The 24,369-nt window shown below is 40.3% G+C and overlaps 1 protein-coding gene across 9 annotated transcripts in view; it reads left to right on the forward strand.

Annotated features, from left to right (window-relative positions):
* The window catches only part of TRANK1 (tetratricopeptide repeat and ankyrin repeat containing 1), a 48,231-nt gene extending 28,259 nt beyond the window's left edge, over window positions 1-19,972 (forward strand). For 8 of the 9 annotated variants that reach the window (XM_085538127.1, XM_085538123.1, XM_085538126.1 and 5 more), the window contains 12 exons: window positions 804-3,662; window positions 4,270-4,469; window positions 4,913-5,050; window positions 7,895-8,038; window positions 8,446-8,602; window positions 8,943-9,031; window positions 9,768-9,871; window positions 11,406-11,538; window positions 12,498-12,643; window positions 13,798-16,865; window positions 17,787-17,888; window positions 19,078-19,972. In XM_085538127.1, coding sequence (XP_085394253.1) covers window positions 804-3,662; window positions 4,270-4,469; window positions 4,913-5,050; window positions 7,895-8,038; window positions 8,446-8,602; window positions 8,943-9,031; window positions 9,768-9,871; window positions 11,406-11,538; window positions 12,498-12,643; window positions 13,798-16,865; window positions 17,787-17,888; window positions 19,078-19,187 — 7,250 coding nt within the window. In that variant the 3' untranslated portion in view covers window positions 19,188-19,972. Of the gene's footprint in view, window positions 1-803; window positions 3,663-4,269; window positions 4,485-4,912; window positions 5,051-7,894; window positions 8,039-8,445; window positions 8,603-8,942; window positions 9,032-9,767; window positions 9,872-11,405; window positions 11,539-12,497; window positions 12,644-13,797; window positions 16,866-17,786; window positions 17,889-19,077 lie in introns of those variants that run through there. The other variant, XM_085538130.1, reaches the window with a different exon arrangement.
* Window positions 19,973-24,369: the final 4,397 nt, after the last annotated feature.

Raw genomic sequence — 24,369 nt, forward strand, 5'->3', positions numbered from 1 at the left:
ATTAATAGCCTTAGAGAGATTAAAAACATAGGCCAGTTGTAGACTTTATTTATAAGCAGTCTAAACTTGGTATCTTCTGTAAGTATTTTTCACTGTGCAAAAATGTGAAATTCCTCTGTAATGGTTTTGAAGAATCACTATTTTCATTAGGACGTAAATGTTTCATGTATACTATCTGGTTTAAGTCATATATATTACTTGGATTAAAACTTGGGAACACTGTAGTATTAGCACTCTCTTGTTCTCTCCTTCTCTCTCTTTTTTTCTCTCTTTCTTATTTTCCTAAAGAAGTATCAAGCTAATCTTACTCAATAAGAAATTGCAATAGGAACTTCAGGTATCAGGAAATAGTTGGGATTTGCCACAGGTTAGTTACATGTCTTAAAACTATCTACTGCACATTTTTTTCTGAGTGGTGTAATAAAATGAACCAAATGACCCTAGGGTAGTATCAGAGCTGTTTGTTTTCTAGATGACCAGAGTCACCATCCTCTGTTTGGTAGCTGTCAGGGCTGATGTTAGAAGATGACTTGGAGGTTAAAAAAGGAATGAAATTGACTGATGATCCATAAGCAGCTGCAAAACTAGAGATTTTTAAAGCTTTGCTGCCACTGTATGATTTCTTCTGAATATTAGAAAAGCTGTTTTGAGCTATTTCAAACAAGCTTGTTTCAAAAACATGAGATGGAAAATTTGTCTTTTGAAAGCAAATTGATTTAGCAGAAAAAAAAGCATTAACATTTTTTGGCCTACGATGCATCATTGTAAGGAACTGATTTTTATTTTTTTTTTCTTGCTTTCAGATGTCACTGGCATAAACATCCTGAACTATCTGCTTGATCTCTTCGCTTCAAGACCTTCTGACTTTCCGTATCTTAATCCAAACACACAAGATGATAATGGAAATACAGTGATGCATGTTATTTTTCAGAGAGGATTTTCAAAGCAGGCAAAGAGAATAATGGATTCATTGGCAAAATTTGATGTCAACTTTAATATAAAGAACAAATTAGGAAGAGACGTGAGGCACAGAATTAAGAAAAATGACCCGCTGCTACTTGCCTGGAATACTGCTGTATCAGAGAAGAAGAAGTACCGTCAGGATATGGCAGGGCAGTTGGTTAAAACACCTAAGCCTACTCCAGCTTCTGATGCATCACAGCCAAAGAATGCAGGGCGTTCTTCTTCTGGGTCCTTATTAAAAGTACCATCTGGCAACACAGCACATAATGATGTAAAAACTCTGTCTTCTGTAAAGACAAAAAATGATCAGTTATCAAAGCAGGAAATGGAAAAGATAAACAACCCCTTAACTATGCAGGAAAGTCTAGTGCGGGAAATTGCAACTCTAATTCAGCAACTGAAATGCGGTGATACCCCAAGGAAGGATAATTCTGTGGTACAAAAACCATCTTCAGGCCAAACCAATTTGGAAGAGGGAAAAAGTGCATCTTTACAGTTTTGTGGAAATATAGTTTATTCTGAAGGAAGAGAAGATGACAGGGAGAAAAAGAAGGGAGTGCAGGAATTTAGTGTGGGCCTGCCTAACGGAGAGAAGGAAGAACCAGAGGAAGAGAAGATTCTGGACGTTGAGGCATATGTGCAGGAGTTTGATAACATGACTTGGGAAATAGAGTGTACTCCAGAAGCACTGAAGACCTTGGGCAGCAAAGATGTACCTCATTATCTGAAAACTAAAACTATAATGACAATTAAGAGACTTGGCAACGGGGAATGGACTAGGGGTCTTCAGAAGCCACTGAAACATTTAAAAGCTGATATCCAGCTTTATGAAGCCAAACTGGGCAAAGGTGCAAGAATGCTATGGGAACTTGCAATTGACTTTTCTCCTCGTTGCAGTGAGAGTGCAGAAAAGATTATGGAGACAGAACAGACAAAAAGTCTTCCAGAAAAGTCGGGAAGAGTTTACACAGAAATGATCAGAATTTGGGCCATTGTTCTTGATCACTGCAAGCTGAACCGTGTTTTAGACAACATATGCTTGTCCTACAATCGTGGCTTATCTTGCATCTTAAGGAAAAAGCTCAAAGGCATAAATGAAGGACATCAGAACTACAACGTGACAACACATAAGCGTATTCCACGTTGTTATGTTGAAGACTTGGAGAGGGAAAAATCAAAAGAATATTCTATCCGTGAGTATTTCCCTCCGGCCAGTGCAGCAGAAATGGAATACAATATAATGAAATTTCACAGCTTCAGTACTAACATGGCACTTAACATTATAAATGACGTACATTCTGCTGTGGAGTACCCTTTCCGAGTTGGGGAATTAGAGTACGCGGTAATTGACCTCAATCCAAAGCCCATGGAACCAATCATTTTAATTGGGCGAAGTGGGACAGGGAAGACAACTTGCTGCTTGTACAGGCTTTGGAAGAAATTTTATTCATACTGGGAAAAATCCACCATGGCAAATAGTCCTCTGCTGGAGAGGCAGACTTGGCGACAGAGACAGTGTAGTGAGGTTGAAAAAGCTGGGTTAGAAAACGAAGAGTGTGAAGAAAAACAGGACAGTGATGATTCAAGTGAGGAGCAAGACCAGGACAGTGAGGATGAAGAAGTTGCTACAGGCACAACTGATACAGAAACAAATCCATGTGATGACCATGAAGAAGACCAAACGTGTAATTCAGAAGAACCAAACAGACTGGAGCATCTGCATCAGATCTTTGTAACAAAAAATCCTGTCTTGTGCCAAGAAGTTCAGAAGAATTTCATTGAACTCAGCAAGTCTTCTAAGGTAACCAGTCATTTCAAACCTCTGGAGCCAAATGTTCACAGGCTACAAGACATTAAAGATGAAAATTTCCCACTGTTCATCACCTCCAAGCAGTTGTTGCTGTTATTGGATGCATCTATGCCTGACCCTTTTTTTCCAAGGAATGAAGATGGGAGCCTTAAGAGAACCATTGTTGGTTGGAGTCCCCAGGAAGAACTGGTGATACCAAATTGGCAAGATGAAGATGAAGAGGGTAATGCTGAAGCGGAAGATGGTCATGAGGAAAGAACTGCTGATGGATACTCTAGGGAGAGTGACCCTCGGACTTTTGTGACTTACAATTTATTTGCAAATGAAATTTGGCCAAAAATGATAAAAGGTAAAAGCTTGTACAATCCTGCGCTTGTTTGGAAAGAAATAAAGTCCTTTCTGAAAGGCTCTTTTGAGGCACTGAGTTGCTTTGGGGGTAAACTTACTGAGGAGCAGTACAAAAAACTAGGCCGGAAGAGATCGCCAAACTTCACAGAAGACAGAAGTGAAATCTATCACCTCTTTTGCCTTTATCAACAGATAAGGTCTCAGAGAGGCTACTTTGATGAAGAAGACTTGCTGTATAACTTATCTCAAAGGCTCTCGAAACTTGGGGAGCTGCCATGGTCCATCCATGAGTTTTATGGTGATGAGATTCAGGATTTCACACAAGCTGAGCTGGCACTGTTAATGAAATGCATCAATGACCCTAATTCCATGTTTCTAACTGGTGACACTGCCCAGAGCATAATGAAAGGAGTTGCTTTCCGGTTTAGTGATCTAAGGTCGCTGTTTCATTATGCAAGCAAAAACACCGTGGACAAGAAGCAACGTGTTAGAAAGCCAAAAAGGATATATCAATTGTACCAAAACTACAGGTCTCATTCAGGTAGAGTATGAAACTTATTATCTGAGCTTGTGCTTTACAGATGTCACTAACGTTTGAGGTTTGCTATTGGCCATTTCAAGGCAACTTCAATCAGCTGGTTTTTTTTGTGTTTTTTTTTTTATTAAGAGATCAGATGATCGGCCTTTTTCGTTTTTTTGATATGACGACTGGAAAAATGTTATTAAAATCGTAATATTTTGAACAGTCATGCTTAATGCATGCTTTGTCTGTTTGACTTAAAGGTAATTACTCAAAAAATAATCATATGCACTTGTATGCACTTCCTGAAATTGCTAGATTTAGCAGGATTGATGAGCTACTTCTACTTTTCATATTAGTTTTGTGTTTAACCTTTATTTTGTGAGGAGGGCACTGCTAAGTCTTTGTAGCACACTTTCTGGTCTTTCACAGGCCCAAGAATGGGGTATGCTTAAAATATCAGAAACACAAAGTGGGCCTTGCAGCTTCTTTCTTCTCTCACTCATGTTTGTTTCTGTAATTATACTTCTTAAAGTCAAAATTTTAACAAAATCTTTTAAAAGTGTCTTTGCGAGAGAGTATGAGATGGTCTGATTGAACTTGAAAGACCAAATTCTGCTTATTGTAGGTATTCTCAGCCTTGCGTCTGGAGTGGTTGATTTGCTTCAGTACTATTTCCCGGAATCCTTTGATCGGCTCCCGAAGGACTGTGGTCTCTTTGATGGACCGAAGCCTACAGTCTTGGAGTCCTGCAGTTTCAGTGACCTGGCAATTCTACTGAGGGGCAACAAAAGGAAAACACAGCCTATTGAATTTGGAGCACATCAGGTTTGCTTTTCTTAGGTATACGGCTTTTTGCAGATTGTTCCAGCTGTGCTGCTAAATAGATAACCGCTTTATACGGGCTGCCCACTGCTTTTTTTAATCCCTTCCACTTTACTGATAAATTATGCCTTTAAAACTCTGAGACAGTTGTTGAATTGCTTTCTCTTTCTCTCAATGCATTTCTGGCTCTCTCTGCTCTTCATTGCATCAGGTGATTCTTGTCCCATTTTTTTTCTGACTCCAAATTATCTGACACCAGATCTGCAACTGTCCCCTCATACCACACATCTGGCAGTCCTCTAGGGGCAGCTTTGTGTAGCGTGCTGGAATGACTGTGTTAAACTCTGCCTGGTTTGGGGAAATGTCTTGCATTATCTTGACATGTTTGTATGCCTTCTGCCTGTGGCTTTCTAACAACTTATTGTTATTAAAATATTTTACTATAGGTAGTATTAGTTGCAAATGAAACAGCAAAGGAGAAGATACCCGAGGAACTCAGTCTGGCACTTGTACTGACGGTTTATGAAGCAAAGGGCTTGGAATTTGATGATGTACTCCTTTACAACTTTTTCACAGACTCGGAGGTACTTAATTCTTACCCCTTTTCTGCCTTTTTTCTTAATGTATTGATTTTATGTGTGATCTACTTGGCTTTCCAGCTGGGCAAGGATCCACAGTTTCCATCAAGTCCAGCTCCTGGCTTTGCATAGGGCTACAAAAAATCAAACCATATGTCTGAGAGAGTTGTCATTCAGAGGGACACAACCTCAGGGTTCCCCACAAAGAGCTATTGACCATGGCAGTCTCACTTGTTGCTGAAGATCACTGATCCTCCATGGTGAGGCAGTAGCCAATATCCTTATTGAAGGTGCCTGCAGTCTTATAAACACCCATGACTGAGTTACCATGCAATTAAATGTTCTGTGTGCAGATCTCTCTTGCAGATGCCATCTGGGCTACAGCCCTCAAAATAGTGTTTCAGACATGTCTTGCAGCAACTGAAAACTGCAGATACGTAAAATAAAACTTAGGGCAGCTTGCTGGTGGTTTTTCATCAAGTAAGCACTATGTGGTGAGGGTGAAAAGAGGGAGTTTGAGGTAAATGACTTGAATGTGGCTTACTGAGATTCAGGGACATTGCGATACTAGTTGTCATGACAAATTTCTCCAAGTTGATATGCTTTAATGGTGTGAGCTGAGCTTAGAAAAACAGGAACTAATAGAATCCAGAGTTTAATGTGTTGGGCATTTTAATTTACTTAGACTGATCTGTGTCAGACCAGGAGAACTGCTTTCATATAAAAATTCAGTTTTCCAGCAAGTCATGAGAATTTGAGTTGATCTGAGTAGCTAAATAAGCAGGGAAGAAAAGTTCACGCTGAGGTTTTCTGATTTGAAAAGTCGAATCTGAAGTGCTGTGAAGATGGCAAATGTTGCTGTGTGCTGTTTATCATTTGCTTTATTTGGTTTTTATGGGGCTTTAAAATGAGATTTGGAATGAATCCTATTTCGAGATGCAAATTTAAATGAAGAAATTAAAAGTAAAAAAATTGCCAAACCTCTAAAACCCAAACTTATACCATTTTCTGGCTGGCATTTTATAATCTGTACGGGTTTAGGAATGGTTTGACTGGTGATTTATTGTGACCAGAATTTCAGAATGGGTTTTGCAAATATCCTGCATTTTTGCTAGGTTGCTTAGGGCTGCTGAGAACAAAGCTGTTTTAGCCATATAAGAGTATTTCTAAGTTTGTGGTACAAACAGGACTTTGTAGTCAGTTTTCCTTTAAACACTAAAAAGGGAATAAAATTAACACAATGTTTTAGAATATGATTTTTAATTTCATTAGTTTTTTGGGGGATCGGGAACCTACAAAAAGGTGTTACTGGGATCTGGCATTTGTTGCGTGACATGAGAGGGAGCAGCAGAAATCTGCTGCCATGCTGAATGTACATTCATGCAAGTTTGTTCATATTTACAGGCTCATATTTACTCACATGTACCTGTATCCAATCCAACCAGGCTCTTTTAGATATTTCACATGAATATCTTTAACCCTTCTTCCAAGGAGGGGGATGTTGGTGACTTATGGTCTACCCTGTGGCTCGGACCAGCACTAGCAATCACTGATGCTGCACACTGAGCCTAAATAAATTCACTGCATGACTGACCAGATCTTGTGAATGTGCTCAGTGATGGTGAGAACATAAACATATACAGGTTACGGATGGATCCACCTCCGTGGCTCCAGCCCACTTGTTCTGTCCATGGGCTCCAGCCCATCACGATTTACATTACCAGACAGGATTTGTTTGTGAAAGGTAATGTCCCATTTGTCCCTTTTTGTAATCCACAGCCTTTTCCTACCCAGTCAGTGGTTCAGTGAAATGCCTCTCAAGTGCACCATCCAAAAGGCAGAAGCTGCTTGCCTTTGCTTGCCTGGATATTGCTTGATGCAGGTCTCCTTGGTGCTTCTGGGATGAGGTCAGTGAGTTGTGGGCCTGCAACTCACTGAGCTTGTCAGCCCTGTAGCACCATGGAAACTTGGCAGCTGCTCATCCTAATCTTCAGGTTTGGATTCATTCAACATTTCGTACATGGCACATTTTAGCACAGCAGTTTGCAACTCATCAGCATTCTTCTACTGTCTTTGAACCTTTGAACCCTATGCAGGAAGCAGGCACGGTGAGTCTGCCTGCTGCAGTGTTGGGGTTTGTAGAAGAATCTTTGTCCATAGGACCAGAGCTTGAGCATTGTCCATGGCGAGGGTAAGCTTTGTACTCCTTTATGAGCCGTCATCCATTGTAGGGGTGTATCTGCTTTAGCTGCAAATTTATAATCTGTCCAAGGAGGTTTTCGTATCAGATGACTGATGTGTGTGGTGCTATATGTGATTTGGATTTAGAAGACTAATTCAGCAGTTTGCTGTAATCACAAGAGAAGCATAATGCAATAGTGGCAATATACAGAAGAGTCACAATACAGACATGACTTCTGTATGTTCCCAAACAGCCTTAGACATCCTCAATTGCTAGAAAGGAGAATGTAGCTTGAAGCCAACTCAATCCAATTACTCTCTTCCAGGTTTGCTTTATTTGTTGCTCTGTTTCTTTATTCTGTGTTCAGCTGAGTTGCTTACCTCCCTTGTGTTGGGATGACAAGCTGAGGGAGACATCACTTTGTTATAGCTATTTCAGGTAATAGCTATTTCAGGTAATAGCTGTATGTTCAACCTGATGATGACCTGATGCAGGCACCTCCCATGCGCTGAGTTGAAGTTCCACTTTCTTGACTGTCTTTAGGTTCTTCCTTGAGATTTTCAGTTGTGAGGGTGTGTTGGTTAATCACAGAATATGGCATTATCCTTTGCATTTTTGGGCAGTAGTAATTGCTGTTTACATGGAACCTCATTTTTTTGACATTTTAGGCTAGCAAAGAATGGAAAATCATTTCTTCTTACACTCCTGATTCGGATGTGCAAGTAGGAAGCAAATTGCTAATTGAAATGCCTTTAGAGGATGTTACCGCTACGCAAAAGAGACCTACTTCTTTTAACGTAGAAATGTACAAGGTGAGTTTTTTATAACATTGGGAATAGCAAAGTTACACTAAACTCTTAAATCCTAAAAGTAGGGAGATTTCTTCAAGAATTACATTAATTTTAGCTAACATGTTTATTGAGGTTGTTTTATCTTTTTGGTAGTTCCTACTTGTATAACATAAACTTGATTTTGAAAGATTTTTTTGTGTGTGTGAATCCAATGTGGCAAGAAAGAAGTAGACTTTAGGTGTATATACAGTGGTTAAAACAATAGCAAAACATCTTGTCAGTGTCTGTTATTATTGTAATCTGGTTTCAGATCATTGTCATTACTTCAAAATTAAGAACGTTTTACTTAGGCTCAGTCAGGTATTTTCAGAATTGTGCTGATTCTATACATTTGATTTTATTGCGTGTGTGTTGTTGTTCTGCTTCAGATGCTGAATGGAGAGCTGAAGCAGTTGTATACTGCCATTACGAGAGCCAGGGTCAACCTTTGGATCTTTGATGAAAACAGTGATAAACGAGCACCAGCTTTTAAGTATTTTATCAAAAGAGGATTTGTTCAAGTTGTCAAAACAGATGAAAATAAAGGTAAAGTTAAATTAAAGCTTCCATAAAAGAGTCTGAGGCAAGATAACCTACTGAATACTTTTACCAAATCAGAGAATTTGGTTTCTATAAAGACAGTGGATTAACTTAGTTTTATCTATAAAAAGCCGAATTTTTGTAGGCTTTTCAAAACTGCTTGTTTATTTCCACAGCTGACTGGAGAAAGTAAAATTGATTTAACTAACAATTGCCATTACTGATGAGATCACAAAACAGGGAATTTGGAACATTACGAGATGTTCATGCTTAGCTTTTGTATATAACAAGCCATTTCTGTTATTTATCTCTTCTAACATCACGTTTTTTTCCCATAATGTTCTAGACTTGGATGATAGCATGTTTGCTAAAACTTCATCTCCAGAAGAATGGATTGCACAGGGAGATTACTATGCTAAACATCAGTTCTGGGAGGTAGGTGCATGTGGTGGCATCTGCTGAAATAAGGATTCTTCCCTGTTCTGAAACCTTATTTTCTCTACATCTATAAAATTAGCTGTTAACCTTTAGTGGCTCAGTAGCAGTGTTTTTCTTATCTGTTGGTTTATAATTCTGTAGATGTCTACGGACAACTTATAAACAAGAGATAAGCAAGGGGAGCGCAGCCTATTCTGTCTGTAAATTACAGGCAGAAATGCTCAGGTCAGGGACGGGGAAGCTTTCTAATATGCACAAATTGACAATGATTGGAAACAGCAGTTGTTAGCAACAATACAAAGTACTGGAACTTGTGAATCTAAATGACATGCATGGCACTGTCATTACACATTAATTCCAGTAGGCATTTATTTGATATATTATATCAAATAAGTATATTTGACTATAAGTATTATTATTTTGGGGATGATCTCAGTGCTCTTGTATGGTTTGTTTGCCATCAGCCTCTCAGGAATTTTGCTTTTACTGCTTCCATGTAAATTTTGTAAAATGCTTTAATTAAAGTTCTACTTGTGATACAGTCTTGTGTGGACTGACCTTGAAGCTGTTCTTTTTGTCCTGTGTATATACTGCTGTCTTTCACCTTTCCCTTCTTCCGTGCATCTTAGGGTCATTATGTTTTTCATTACAGTGGCTGTACAATTGTTTTGTTTCTGAGATAAGCCACAGGTTGGATGCACATGGGTAAATTCTGTGTGTGATCTCACTCTAGGTTGCAGCCAAATGTTACCAGAAGGGAGGAGCAGCTGAGAAGTCAAAGCTGGCCCTGGCACATGATGCTGTTCTCAAAGTGCACTCGAAAAAAAGCAGCCCCAGGTAAGCATAACACAAGTGGGTATCGTTCTGGGGTGTCAGACCTTGTGGGCATGTGTTGGGGAGTATGCCTACCACAGCTGTGAGACCAAACTGGAGACCTGGAGTAGCTATGTAGGTGAGGTGTCTGTTACAACTTTTTGGGTGGTGAAGGAAACCGAAGAAATTGGAAAGTTCAGCACAGCTGCTTCAGGAACTGAGTTGCTGCCTCCTTTGGGAAGCAGTGAAGGCAGTTGTTAACTGTAGGCCGACCAAACCAAATGTGACCATTCCATGAGAAAAAGCAACAGAATTCGTTTTACTTGAAGAGGCTTTTTTTCTCAGATGTAGATATGAAAGCGCATACCATCAGTGCATCTCAATTTCAGTTAATCCTACTACTTAACCAAGAAGAAGGGACGGTGTTTTACATTTGAGAAGTAAAGCTGGTAACGAAGAGTGAGCTTTGAAGTAAAATAGGCATTTGAGTCAGTCTGAATTAAACAACCTGAACTAGATCCGAACCAAAGGGCAGTTTTAAAAAGGGGACAGATTTTGAGATGAATCATTTATTTATTCTGACAGCTGTGCAAAATTGCTCCAGGGCTGGACTGGGGAGAAAGTTTGCAGTTAATGTGTATAAGACAGGGGTAAAAAACTTACAGTGATACAGGATGTGACCAGAGCAGAGGAAGACAGCACTGAGGGAAGAAGGAAAGTCTTGAAAAATGTTACGACTGGAATTTATTAAGGATTACCTTTTTTAAAAGGCTCTTTTTATATTAATAGCGCTGGCTGGAAGTACAAGCATAGGGATAAAATTATGTGATCAAAATTTGATGAGGGGACTGAAATTTTTAGTTGGCTGTAAGCTGCAGTGCTTGTCGTATGGCTAGAATTTGAGAAGTTAGGTTTGTTCAGATAGTTTGTAAAATAAATTGACATAGAGTAGGATGACATACAAAGTGATACAAAGAAAGTTGATGTAGAACAATTTATGTTGACAGAACATAGTAATGAAGCTGTAAATGTGGCTTTCTAAAATTAAAGTGTAAATAAAATTCCTGTTGCTCTATGGTATGAAATACTCTGTACAGTTCTGATTCTCTCGACTCAAGAATGGTGAATTCAAACTAGTTTTGGGAAGAAGATAGATAGGCTGCATGGACACAAAGGAGGCTGTCATGTAAAACTATAAAACAAAGACTGAGAACAAATTTGGTTATTGTTTTTAATGCCATGGGGGCTAAACAGCAGGAAGAAAGAAGGAGCAAGCTAAGCTCAAGATGAGAAATCAAAACCATACTGGCCTTTAGTATACTTGGTTTGAGAAATTAAATACTGCTTATGAAGTTCTGGAACTGACTCCTGTTCAGAGCAGTGCTGGTCCAAAATCCAGCTCATCTAGATAATCTAGCTAATTCAGCTAAAGTAATGCCTCATCAGTTTAAATATGAGGAGGAATGCATTATGTCAGTATTGGTTGGTTCAAGTTGCAGGTCTTGTTATCTTAAATTTCATTTCATTTGAATAATTTTCTCTTACTTGCTTTCCACAGAGAAAAGCAGATGGAATACATGACATTGGCTAAAACTTACTTGGAATGCGGAGAACCAAAACTATCACTAAAATGTCTGTTTCAGTCAAAGGAGTTTCAGCTTTGTGCAGAACTGTGTAAAAAGTTAGGAAAGGTATTACATCCTTACCCTCTACTCTTCTTACCTCTTTTATCTTCCTACAGCTTTTCTTCCCCTCCAATTTGGTGCCTGTACATCTTTATAGAATTTTTAAAGGTGATCTCTTTCAGAGCTCATGGGGTAATAGTATCTTTCTGTGATGTGGTAGTTGCTGAACTAAAACAGCTCCATATGCTGAGCCATTCAAGATGAGCGCATTCACAAGGAGGCATTTGTCACAGAATAGCTTTAAGAGAAATGAAGAGGACAATGCAGTTATATAGCCTAGATTTACTCCTTTGGCTTTCCTCAAATGTCAGCATCAGTCGTTTCTGCTTTGCAGTTGGAAGTTAGTTATTGACTGATCTCATGAAATATAAGCTGTTATTTCTCTCATATGTTCCTGCGATGATACTGCATCTTCACTGATTACAGACATCTGAATGGAACCCTGAAATTTGCATAGGTTAAGAAATGTACCAAGGACTATTTTCTAGGCTTGCGAGAGTATTTTTTTTCTCTGCAGTCTATTTCCCCCAGAATATCTTGAAGTGATCGTTCCCAGATATTTCAAGCTTACAATGCAGGATTAAGGTTCTTATTCTACAGCTACAGCTGTTCTAATTTAATTTACTCCTGTTGATACTGAGAAGTGTGAAAGTCATGTCTGGTGTGGTGTTTTTTAATAACAGGCAGAGAATGGCAAATACCTTGTAAATCCTTAATTTTAAGTTGTTTCTTCCAATGCAAGTATTTTGAAGGCTTTTTAAACATTAATTAAAAAAATAAATCTCTTCAGTTTTATTGATGCCTACTTAGTAAGTACTTGATTACATTAAAAGGTTTTAATTACATTTTATTAGAGTGTGCTTGTGTATGAGACACCTACATGATTCAACTACTAATTTTATTCTATCCATGGATTTTTGGCAGTTCAGAGCACTTTAATTTTGTTATTGACTTCTGCATTGCAGATGAAAGATGCTGCAGTGTACTACCAGAAAAACCAGTGCTACAAAGAAGCGTCTGAGTGTTATGAGCAAATTGAGGAGTTTGATCTGGCAATTAAGATGTACTGTCAAGAGGAGCTCTATGAAGAAGCAGCGAAGGCAGTTGAAAGGTATCTTTCAATATTGTGTTGGAAAATAATTCTCCTTTCCATCTCCAACCTCAGCGTAATACAGCTGGCTTTCCATAAAGTTGTAATGAGAATTTTGGCTGGTGATTTTGTTTTATATGAAGGTAAATTCATTAACTTCTTCAGAATTCTCACCAGGTTCATGATAACATATGCAAAGCATTGTACTGCATTCACTGTTTGACCAGAAACTAGTTTAAGTTTCCTAGGATTCTTTTCCAGTCTCATATTACTACTCATGTAAATTCTTCTTTGGCCAGTCCTCTGAACTAGGTTTCTATGGTAAATATAACAAAAACATCTAATAATAGTGATAAATACTTCCCTTTTAATTTCGTACAATCATTAAGGTTGGAAAAGACTTCTAAGACCATCTAGTCCAACTGTCAACCCATCCCAGCCATGTCCACTAAACCAAGTCCCTCAGTACCACATGTACACATTTCTTGAACACTTCCAGGGACAGTGATTCTGCCGCTTCCCTGGGCAGCCTGTGCCAGGGCCTTACCACTCTGAGAACAATTTTTTCCTAATATTCAACCTGAACCTCCCCCAGAGCAACTTAAGGCCATTCCCTCTCATCCTACTAGTCACCTGAGAGAAGAGGCCGGCCTCCACCTCACCACAGCCTCCCTTCAGGTAGTTGTAGAGAACAGCAATAAGGTCTCCTGTGAGCCTCCTCGTCTCCAGACTAAACAGTCCCAGTTCTGTTAGCTACTCATAAGACAATTTCCATTCTGGTCCCTGTTCATGTAAATAACCACTCTACATCGAGGCTTACTTTAACAGACAAGATTATCACTGGTAAAATATGACTGAAGTAATTTGTCAGCGTGGAGAAAGATTAATTAATGTTGTCAACCTCGCAATCTTGGTCTTACCAGAAGCTTTCATGTTCTTGTTTCAGGCAACCTTCTGTTGTTATAACTAAATTCCTTTTTAAAATCTTTTGGGATTACGTGATTATTTTTTGCTTGATAAACAACGGTCGTAGTTGAACTAGTTGTTCTTTTTCATGGAAGAGTGTCTTGGGGTAGCTGTTTGTTTCTTGTTGTGGCAGTTTTTAGAAGTGCAGTGATTTTGTGTCTAGGTTGGTCATCCATAGTAGCAAATCAACATATGTTTTATTATTTCAGATATGAAGAGATGTTAAATGCAAGAGGGCAAATGGTATCCAAACTCTCATGTACAGCAAACCAGCTGTATTTGGAAGCAGCTGCAAAGTACCTAAGTGTGAACAGAATCGAGGAAATGATGCAGGTCCTCTCGAAACTTGACATAGAGGATCAGCTTGAGTTTCTGAAGTCTCGTGGATGCTTGCACCAAACTGCAGACTTGCTGAAAAGAGAAGGTCGACAAGAAGAAGCTGCAAAACTAATGAAACAACATGGATTTGCTCTTGAAGCAGCCAACCTTACAGCAGTAAAGGAGTTTCGTGCATCTTGTTTGCTTGCTGCAGTTCGGTCTGGTACAACTCATTGTTCAGGGTCGAACCTGGTGGACAGAGAGGACATGCTAAGAGAAGCCCTGGAGCTTTGTGAACAAACTAATCAGAAGTCAGGCACTGCTGAGGCTTTGCTTTTGCAGGGAGCTCTGAAGGGAGACTTTGCAAAGCTGAGCAAGGCATTCTATCAGTTTCTATCTGTGAATCATTCTGCTGGTGCAGTTGAAGTTCTCTTTGAGCTGTCTCGCTGCAGCACACCAAGCCAGGACATCCTTTGTAAGGCAACGCATGGCTTAATGGCTCTCCTGGATCTGGTTAAAAGTTTGAAGAAAGCAACCACCAATGTAGAGAAAGATATGGTAAAGTCATGCTTTGCCTATTTTGGTATCGTCCCAACAGGTGACAGTTGTTGCCAGGTATCTCAAAACGAAGCTGAACCCATCCTCAAGTTTTTGTTAGACAAGGCAAGACTAAAAGAGAGGAAAACAAAAGTTAGTTTCTCGGTGAGCACAGTGGCGGTAAAATCAGCTTTGAAGCAGCACTTGCTGAGCAGGTTGTGCTCTATCACCCATGAGTTACTGAACAAGCATTACCCCGATATTTGTATGAAGTTCATCGTTGGCTTGAACTGTGAGGATACAACATGTGAGGATTTCCATAGGCCCTTGATGCGCCACGAAGCGAGGATGGTATTTCAGTGTAAAATGAATCTAGCAGCAATAAATGGACTGCTCTTGGAAGCTACACGCATTTTCCCTAAAGAGCTACTGAGTCACTGCAAAAGCTTTGATGGTCTTTTGACTTCTGACAAGTATGTGTCATGTAAAGCCCTTCTAGAAACATTTTTTCCTAATCATTTCCATTTAAGAATACTGTCAGAGAACCCAAAGGCATGCAAAGACATAATGGGATTTAGTAACATTACTTCCAAACCCTGTCGAGCAGTGTTGAATGAGTACATCTCATTTAAGTTTAAAAACGAAGATGCTAGAGCCAGAAGAGAATCAAGTGACTTGTGGCTAAGCGCCATGAAAGTTTTTCTCTTGTCTTCTGGATATCCTGAAGAATTTGAGAAGCTTCTTTTTAGGGAAGAAGACGATTATAACAGAGAGCTAAACCTTGCTTTGTCAAAGGCAGAACACTCCCCAAAGAGTAAAAGCCAAGGAGGAAAGATCAAAGGAATAGATGGCAGGCACGGCATGTTGCTACCTGACAAGAAAACTGAACATGTAGGAAGAACGCACTTGTGCTTCATTCGACTCCTGCAAAGTTCATTTGAGCAATTCTATGTTTATAAGAACCCCGAAAGCTGTAAAAGGCTGTTCTTCCGTTTTATGAATGTCCTGGTCAAGAAGTGCACGAGGTACCTGATTCCAAGCATAGGAAATACAGTGATGTTGTTGGAATTCCAGTATATTATCTGTTGTGCTGTCCTGATGCGCCTCAACAAAAATGTGACTCTGTGCCTTCCAAAGAGTTACATTGCTCTCGTTCATTACTGGGATTTTTTGTTCAGAAACAAAGGCCGTAGCAAAGAATTTACAGAGACATTTTCCGTTATACAGGAGTATAGGCCAAAAGACATACTTGTGGCTGAACAGAATTTCAGATTTCATCTCTGTTACCTAGCAAAAATTTTGTGTGGAGTTCATGAGAATTTCAGCGTCCTTCTGGATGCTTTTGAGGATCCTGACTGTGTAACTTCAGGAGAGGCTGAGCGAACTGTAGTGCTGAGCCTAGTGATGATACTGAATGCTGACCAGGTGCAGAATTCGACGTGTAAATATCTCCTAAGCCAACTCTTTCCTGAAATAAAGAAGATGCTGAAAGCAATGAGAAAAGACTCTCCCTCAAAAGTGCCTGTGAGATTACTAAAGGTGGTGGAACAAGTGGCTGATGCTTCAAGTGTAAGAGAAGTTGCTGCAAGCCTGCAAGAGCTTCTGAAACAGCGAGATGAGGAATACTTATTTGACTGCCGGTGGAGGTGGGACTCTGTGTATACTCAAGGGTACGCGCCCATACGGGGTATCCTGTATGAAAATGTAAATTTTGACAGGTTTGTAACCTCTTTGGATAAGACAGAATATGCTGATGAGATAGAGAAGGAACTCGAAAGCGATCAGTGCTTAGAGGACCAGAAAGATCCCCTGGAAGTGATTGCGCTCAACAAGCAACAGAAGCAAGAGCAGAAAGCATCGGCCCTACGCCAGCTGTATCGTGTCTTCTATTTTGTTTCTGTGTGCATGAGGTGGAAAAGGAAGGCCTGCTGCAAAGCAGAGCCTGTAGCAGTAAAAGGAGAGGAATTTTTATCAGGTATCTTCAAAAAAGCAGATATTGACCAAACCCAGTGTGACCTTTGTGGAGTCAGATTTACCCAGAGCTCTGAGAACTATTTCGTCCAGACTGAAGGTATGGAGGCAGACACCTTCGAAGCCGTGACACCAACAGAAGAAAAGATGCATGTGGAAGGAAATGTAATTATTGCAGCCAGTGAGGCTTATATGGAACACAGAAACACAGATAAACACAGAAATAATACTGCTGCCTACAAAAACTACGCTGACTTTTTCAGAAGAAAGATAGATCAAAAAATATGCGATGGGCTGGACATAGTGGAGGCCATTACAGAAAAGACTTGCACTCAAGACCATTTAGCCTATAAAGAAGGTTCCAACTTACGCCAGAGGAAAATCAAAGAGAATATTAAGAAGATTTCAGATGCGGTAGAGGAGATCTATGAGAGAAAAGCCTGGGCTGAAGGTAAGACTTTTCATTTTTATTTTAAACAACGTTAATATGTTGTTTGTGGCCAGACTTCTAGACGTGACAAAGCTCCATTCAAAAATCTTAATGCGGTCAAAAGAAACAAAAAAAAGCTACGTTTTTCAGAGAACAGTAAGTTAGGAGATGCATATTTTGATACAGGATTTCTTTCTCATTGCATAAAGCATTGTTCTGTGATGAGTTTTACAAGCAAAACTGAGTCACTGAATGAGTAGCCCAGAAGCAAAATTGTTTGGGGTGCTTGCTGTGGGAAAGTGACATCTTACATCAAAATATTGTTTCTGGCTTTAGCGTAGAAATCCAGCAACCCTGTCAAGTTGTCACTGTGATGGCTGACAGTAATGAAAAGCTGTAGTGTTCTGTGTGTTCCTCAGCAATTACCAGTACAATACGTTAATTTCTAACTAAACGTTAGGTTATGGTCTTCACTCTACTGTGGAAGCTTTATCTTCACTCCTGACTGAAACCTTTTCAATATGGATGAAACGTGCAAATTTTGCTTGTTAGTTAGGTTTCTCCTCGCTGAACCATGACAGTTGTCCCTGTTGTTTGACATGTAGAATTTCAGGAGGATAATGAAAGCTGGAAGTTTTAATTGCCCAAAATAGATAAACCAGAATACGTCCCAGTTTTAGGTACACTTTCAAAGGGCTGCACAAGGATGGAGAGGTGAGCTTCTCCTCTCTGTGTTAGCGGTGTTGGCTGGCTTGGGAAGTAATACATACAGCCTCCTCATCCCCAGTAGTGGCTTCAGTCTGTACATGAAATCACTGGAGACAAAGACCTGTTTCTTTGCATCATTATCGTACACGTATCTGTGTCACCATGCTTGGCTCTTAGCTACTGTCTGTCACACAGCCAGTGTTCTTACAGAATGCTAATTGTGCTTCATTTCAGCTGAAAAAATAATAACCGAGCATGCCAACAAATTGTTTGCTGTCACTGATGAGGCTTGTAAGTGGCTGAAGAAGATGGATTTACAGAGAATGAAGGAAGAAGGTATGCTTTGAAATTATACAGATCTCTGTGCCATCTAGTGGTCACTGTTTGGTAATGGTAATCTTAAGTTTTACTCGCTTCGCTCTCCAGGTCACACAGCATCACAGAACTAGGCAGTGAGGAACAGACACCCCCATAGAGGGCTAGGGAGAGCGTGAGGTGTTTGGTCCTCCCTCACATCTGGCTGCAGGGAGACTTGGATGGATCAAGGCCCCTCTCCTGGCACTCAGTGAGATCCAGCCTGCATGGAGCATGTGTGTGTGCATATAACCACACACAGCTGTACATGTATCTATGGCTCAGGGGCAGTCCTCAAGATAGAAACTTGAGTGAGGGAACAGAAGAGCAGCTTTCTTCATTTTCACCCATTACTGCTGTTTTTTAACTGTGCTTCAGCACTGTGCTTATTGGCAGTGAAGTGGTCCCCGAGTTCTTGAAGACCAGTGTCCTAATAAAACTGTTCTTCTCACAAAAGTCTTAAAAATAAGTTGAAGATAATATATGCAGTCAAATTTATTTTGTTTTTGGTTATTTTACTTTATATTAGATCAAAATGAATGTACTTGGATGCTGCCAGTTGCATCAGAGACCTTTTAGGCTAGTTTAAGACTTCATTGTAACTACCCATATTTTTAAGGATAAGCAAATTTTCTAGTGGTAGAATTGCAAAAACAGTTTAAAAAAAAAAAAAAAAGGTGGAAATAAAGTGATCAGGCTTACAAATGGCACTGTCTGTAGGGAACCAAAGTGGCTCTATTTTAGAGAATTTTATTGTGCTAAAGCTTTGTGTTACAGTTTTCAATTCCAATAAAGACAGAATGCTAAGTCTGCATGAGGATGCTCTCACGGTCTCACAAGCAACATTATACTCTGTCACTCCCTCTTTAGAACTCAGTAAGCAAATGTATTGACAGCTGAAACTGAACCTTGAGAGGGGAAAGACTCTCTTCTTAAAAAAGCCATAAGCTGTAGCAATCACAACAGATGTTGAGTGTGAAAATGATGACTAGTGCAGCAAGGCACTTTGTCATGTAAAATGCAGTACTTCTTAAGCATGACAGCATGCGTATGAAGATATTTTGCCGACATATAAAATACTACTGGTAGATCTTGTCATGGTATTAAGAGAGGCAAGATGTCATGTCTTTCCATTTTGCACTCATTTCTTTGGGTTTTCTTTTTAATGCAGACTTTGTGCATGACGACTTGGAAAATGAAGTGGAAGATGAAAGCATGGCTTTTGAAGAACTCGCCTATAAAAAACCGTCGAGAAAAAAAGGAAGATGTGGGAAATGGTAATTGGAAAAAATATGCAGCTGCTATCCTGTCCTCTGGTAATCTGATTTTAGGATAAAGTATTGAGCTTGTTAAAAGGAAGAACAGAGTGTTGGGGTCAAATTGGAAGAATGTGAAGAAAAAGAGACTTACGCTGTTGTTAACACTTCTGTCTGAATAATGCTTTGCGCTGATGATGTAACTGATAAAACCTACAATGAGACAAATTTCCTTTCAGACCTGTATTGCTTCTTGAAAGCAACCAAAAGCCAAAGAAACCAGCAAGTAGGAAGAAACAGTCGTGTTTTGGCCTTATCTCAGGGGTATTTTTCTTCCAAGTCTTCATTTTTTTTTATTCTTCTTTGTAAACTGACATAATCGTTCTTCTGAGCTGGAGTACTCAGAAAAAAAAAAAAGATACCGTCTCTGATTTTAAGAGGTTTTAATTTCTGTTTTTACATTACCATTGTAAACTTACTGTCTCTCTCGAGTCTTGCGTTTGGAAATGTTTAAGTCGTCAGGTGAGGTACTTTATATTCCCCTCCTTTATATTTTTATAGACAAGAATGATCATTCCCGAGCTTGTTCGTGTTTTGTGTGACAATGTGCATATTTCCAATTGGATAAGTAAGAAAATTGTCAAGTTTCTTCTCTGTCATGATGTTTTGATATAAACTGTTACCTGTACGTTTTGAAATATCAGCCGTCTCTCTTTAAAGAGTATTACGCGTTGTTTTATACATTCCAATCAGAGGAAGCCTTTTGTAATGTTCAATGACGTTTTATAAAATTTGTAAGATGGTTAAAAACGTGTGATTTTTGTCTGGTTTTGGAATGCTTTGGGAAAGCCACAGCCAACTGACCAACTATAGCATCAGGGCACATTTTGGGCCGGAATATCAGTTTGTGATGACGCTATTTGGCTTCTGGGACTTCAGCATCTCCAATGTGCTCTGATCTCCTCATTTTAGAATCTGTCTTGAAAAGTGAGCTGCTTGTATACATAGCAAATTGTTTTAATAACTGCCTTTTGCCAAAAGCTGAGGAACTTGCTCTTATGCTCAATGTATTCGAAGCGGGACGATTTCCATGGATAGAAATGAAGTGCTGCTGTAGAATGGAGCAGTGTGAGCAGCAGTGGTGGGTTCCTTTTGCATTGTGATTGTTGCTGTCTGCCAGGAGACTCTTTACTAAGTGCTGCTTATTAAAGAAGCCTGGTTGCTTGAGTGTCTAGAATGCAGTTTAAAAATACCCATGAATGAAAAGTAGTGCTGGCCACCTGCACTAAAGAAATCAAGGACTGGGCAAGTGGAAGCATTAATGTAACATCATCAGCTCTATTTTCTATAACAGAATGTATTTTGCAATTGAAATTACTCTTAGAAATTTTGCTGATTAGTTTATTGGCTTGAGTGCTTACTCCAGTATTTACTCGTTTGTGGCAGTAAACGTTACCTAACCTTTCTAAGGTAATTACACTTTAAAACTCCTCACTCTTCAGGTAAGAGATCCATGGATTGTATTTTTTCTTTTCCACACCAGTCTCTAAAGATAATAATTTATGTGTGCGTTAATCCTATTTTGGGTGTTTAATTAGCAAAAAGGGATACGCTCTTGGCTTTTCACTTATTTAAAAATCCTTTTTGCCCCTACTGGAAGCCACAGTGTTCTAGCACCAGCTAACAGCTTTGACTCAGAGAGGCTTAAGAGCTGTGACAGATGCCTTGGTACGTGCAAGATGAATGTTGCACTGAAACCCTTGGAGTTGAGTAGTGGATGCAGGCTGTGAAGCTGATCCACCCACTGCTGCCTGTCTAAACCTTACTGAGCTGAAAAGGATTTAGAGAAGGCTTCAAAAGTAGAGAAACTGATGGCTTAAAATCTCTTTCCTCGGTAATACAAAAATGACATCTAAATGAAAAAGAAGGAAGGACCACTTACAGTACTTGGAAGGTGGCTTTGGGTCTAAAATTCCTCAAGAAGAGAAAGATCTCTGATTTACCTGAATCTCATTAGTGCTGGGGGATGTGCTCCAAACCAGTTGTGAATCCCCCTTCCTTACAGGAGTGGGGACAACAGACTTTGCATGCACTATAAAGCCTTTTTCTCAGGAAGTTTACATTTCTAGTAGTCTTAGGCAGGGTCCCTAAAAAGAGAGGAGCCTTTGAACATGGAATTGCCTAAAATGACACTGAAGCAGAAGTGGCTGAGGTCCCTTTTTCCCGTTGAGAAAGTTGAGTACCTCAGTACAAGATACAGAACAAAAAGTCACTGAGAGCTGCTGGCTGTCTGAAATGGTGCGTGTCTGTAAAGGACACGTAGAAAGGAAGATACAGAGTAAAGGTGAGTTTCAGACCTTCTCCCTATCTTTGGATCTTAGGATGAAGGAGTCAGGGAGTTGGGGTGTATGTAGTGAGCAGCCTGGAGGCATGCATTAGTCTCTCCTTCAAAAGGACAGATCAGTTACTTATTATCATTTGGTGGCAGCCAAATGAGACTTAAGGGAAGAAATGACGATGAGTGCTTCCATTTTCTGAGAAGTTGGGTTTTAATCTGGCCTCTCCCAGGAAGATGTTGAGCTGTGTGCTGATGTGGCTAGAGGAGCTCACACTGCAGCTACTGCTGAAGGTGAGTTAATGAGGGGGATTTTTGGCCAAAGGGAGAGTGAGGAGGGCCACATTTAGGAGAGGAGGATGTACATTCTAGTTGTGGGTATTAACACTACTAGTCCTGCATTTAAAACAAACCAGCAAACTGGACCTTGAAAGGAGATCTGCAGCTCCTGTGTCAGTGGTTCGTGTCTGTGAGGGTAAGGTTAAACCCCTGTTCTTTGGTAAGAGACTGCAGAACTTCTTGCTGCTCAGTGATGCAGCTTCAGCAGGAGAGGTGGGGAAGCTGAGAAGGAGTTGTCTGCCTTATGGATCTGGCTGGACTTACAGGTAGGTAATGTGTTGAGCTGCTCAACCTTGTCATAATATGACACTTTTGCATGTTTAGGAAGAGAAGAACCAGGTCATACCAATATTGATGCAGCCCAGTATCTTGGTTTTAGTGTTGGACAATGGCTGATCTGACGCATTTCCTTCAAAAGCTCTCTCCATTCCCTTGGCCAGTCTGTTCCTTGACAGGACCAAGTATAAAGTGACATTACATTCAAAGACAGGAACTCCTTCCCTGGGGTCCAGAAGATGTGGGTATTAATGTTGCTTACACAACTCCACCAGTTCCTGGGTCTATGAAATTTTAGGACAACTAATGCTTTTCAATCCTTTTTGTTTTCCTTTAAAAGTGAGGCAGTACCTTACTAGTGCTGTTACATTCATTTGAACCGGGACTGTCAGGCAGGTATAAAGCATTTAAATTGTTGTTTGAACAAATCATGCAGAACTGTTTCCCACAGTTCATAGATATAATCATGGATAAGTTTCCTTAAAGACTTATTTTGAGCAGTTAACAAGGAACTCTTGGCTGGAGACCCACATAGAGAGCAGAGGAATCAAGCTGAAGTGAATAAGGAAGTAATGAAGAAGCTGTAAGCTTCCAGTTACACAGCTTGTCACAGTAAATAAAGTGCCTGGGCAGCTCTCACTGCTTTTTGACCCTGTCACCTTGAATGTGTTTGCTATTCAGTCTGATGCTGTTAAAATAAGATTAAACACCATCTAATAGGAAGGACTTTCCCAATATGTTACATTCGCAGTTTCTCACCGCTCTGTTTTGGCTAGAGGAGACACTGACGCTTAACAAATGAATGAACTTGTAGTACGACGTGTTGTACCTGTGAGCCGGGGTATATTATTCATAGCTCTGCAGCAGTCTTGTTGCAGTGGGGAAAAGGCTTTGTTGTATGGAGTAGTTTTGTGATGGCAACTCAAACTTGCTCTCTGTTTCACAGAGCTGTAAACGTGCGTGAAAAGAAAGGAGAATCCTGCCTCTTTCCACTCCTTGCTTTAAGGCTGTAAGTCCTTCCTCTCCCTTTCACCTTGCCCATTTTGTGTTTGATAGTTCCATAAGTTGTTCTCTCTGCCTATTTTTGCTGGGGAACCTTCTTGAAACTTCTGTGGCTTCTGAGTTGCCAAGATGCCAGTGAAGCTGAGGCTTCAGTAAGCAGTGCTTTGGGTGCTTTGGGTGAACCCCTTTGGCCTGGGGGAGCTGAGAACTGAACAGAGGTCAGTTTTGACTCGCACTTGTCCAAAGCCGGGGTCACCAGTTGTCAGGCCACCATTCCCCAACTTGGAAACCATTTCCTCCCAGGTGTAACAAGCTTTAACTAAGAGCTGTAATCATCTGGTAGTACAGCCTGCGCCTTTAACTTGGCATCAGTAATGCATCTGCTTCCTTGGTTGAATCCTCTTTATAGGGATTGCTAAAACAATCTGAAGAAATTGTGTTCTTAGGAAGGAAAGGACACAGTCTTTCCCTGATCAGAGCTATAGACTTCTTCTGACTGGAACAGGCTGCTTGTGAGAGGGAAAAGAGAAAGCAAAATAATCTTAATTGTCGGATATCCACTGCTCCTTCCTGTTCCCAAGAGGCGGGGTGGAGATGATCAGCGGTGAGCAGCATGTGGGATGTTAAAGCGACTTTTTAGTCAGCACCTAATAGAATGTCTCTAGAAACCTCTTCTTCCACTGGGCGTTAGCTAGGAAAGAATGTCGTACTTCAAAACGAAGCGCTCGAGCAGTGGGTGTGCGTGGAGGAGAGAGTGAGATCATGCTGTAAAGAAGCGCTCACATTTTTAGCCAGACGGTGCTCCTGCAGCAAATAAAATCTCTCCCTCCGACAGATGGAGGAGAGGTGAGTGGGAGGGAAGTTTGGAAGCGCGCTTTTGTCATTTCTGTTCACTCATCACTTCGGCTGCAGGGGAGGGGGCAGGAAATACTGGGTGATAAAAGGGTGGATTAAAAAGTGCAGCAGCATCAAGGAGATGTGTGCAGCTCTTGTAATTACGGGGCAGGTTTCACCTGGGGCTGTCAAAATGCTTTGTGAACATTAGGCAGCTGAGCTTAATGGTATCCCAGTGGGCATGTATCGATCATTCCTACGTAGAAATGGGAGAAATTTGGGAACAGTGAGTATGTGATGAGCCTTAGGTGCACAAGGATATTGATTGTAGGGCTGGAGCTCATCTGATTGGCTCCTTCTGCTCTCTGCTCTCAGTACAGGACCTCACTCTTGATACACATTGTTCAGACTCAGGTGAACT

Source organism: Coturnix japonica, chromosome 2 (assembly GCF_054131305.1).
Source record: "Coturnix japonica strain WE chromosome 2, WE-NBRP24, whole genome shotgun sequence".
Classification (NCBI taxonomy): domain Eukaryota; kingdom Metazoa; phylum Chordata; class Aves; order Galliformes; family Phasianidae; genus Coturnix; species Coturnix japonica.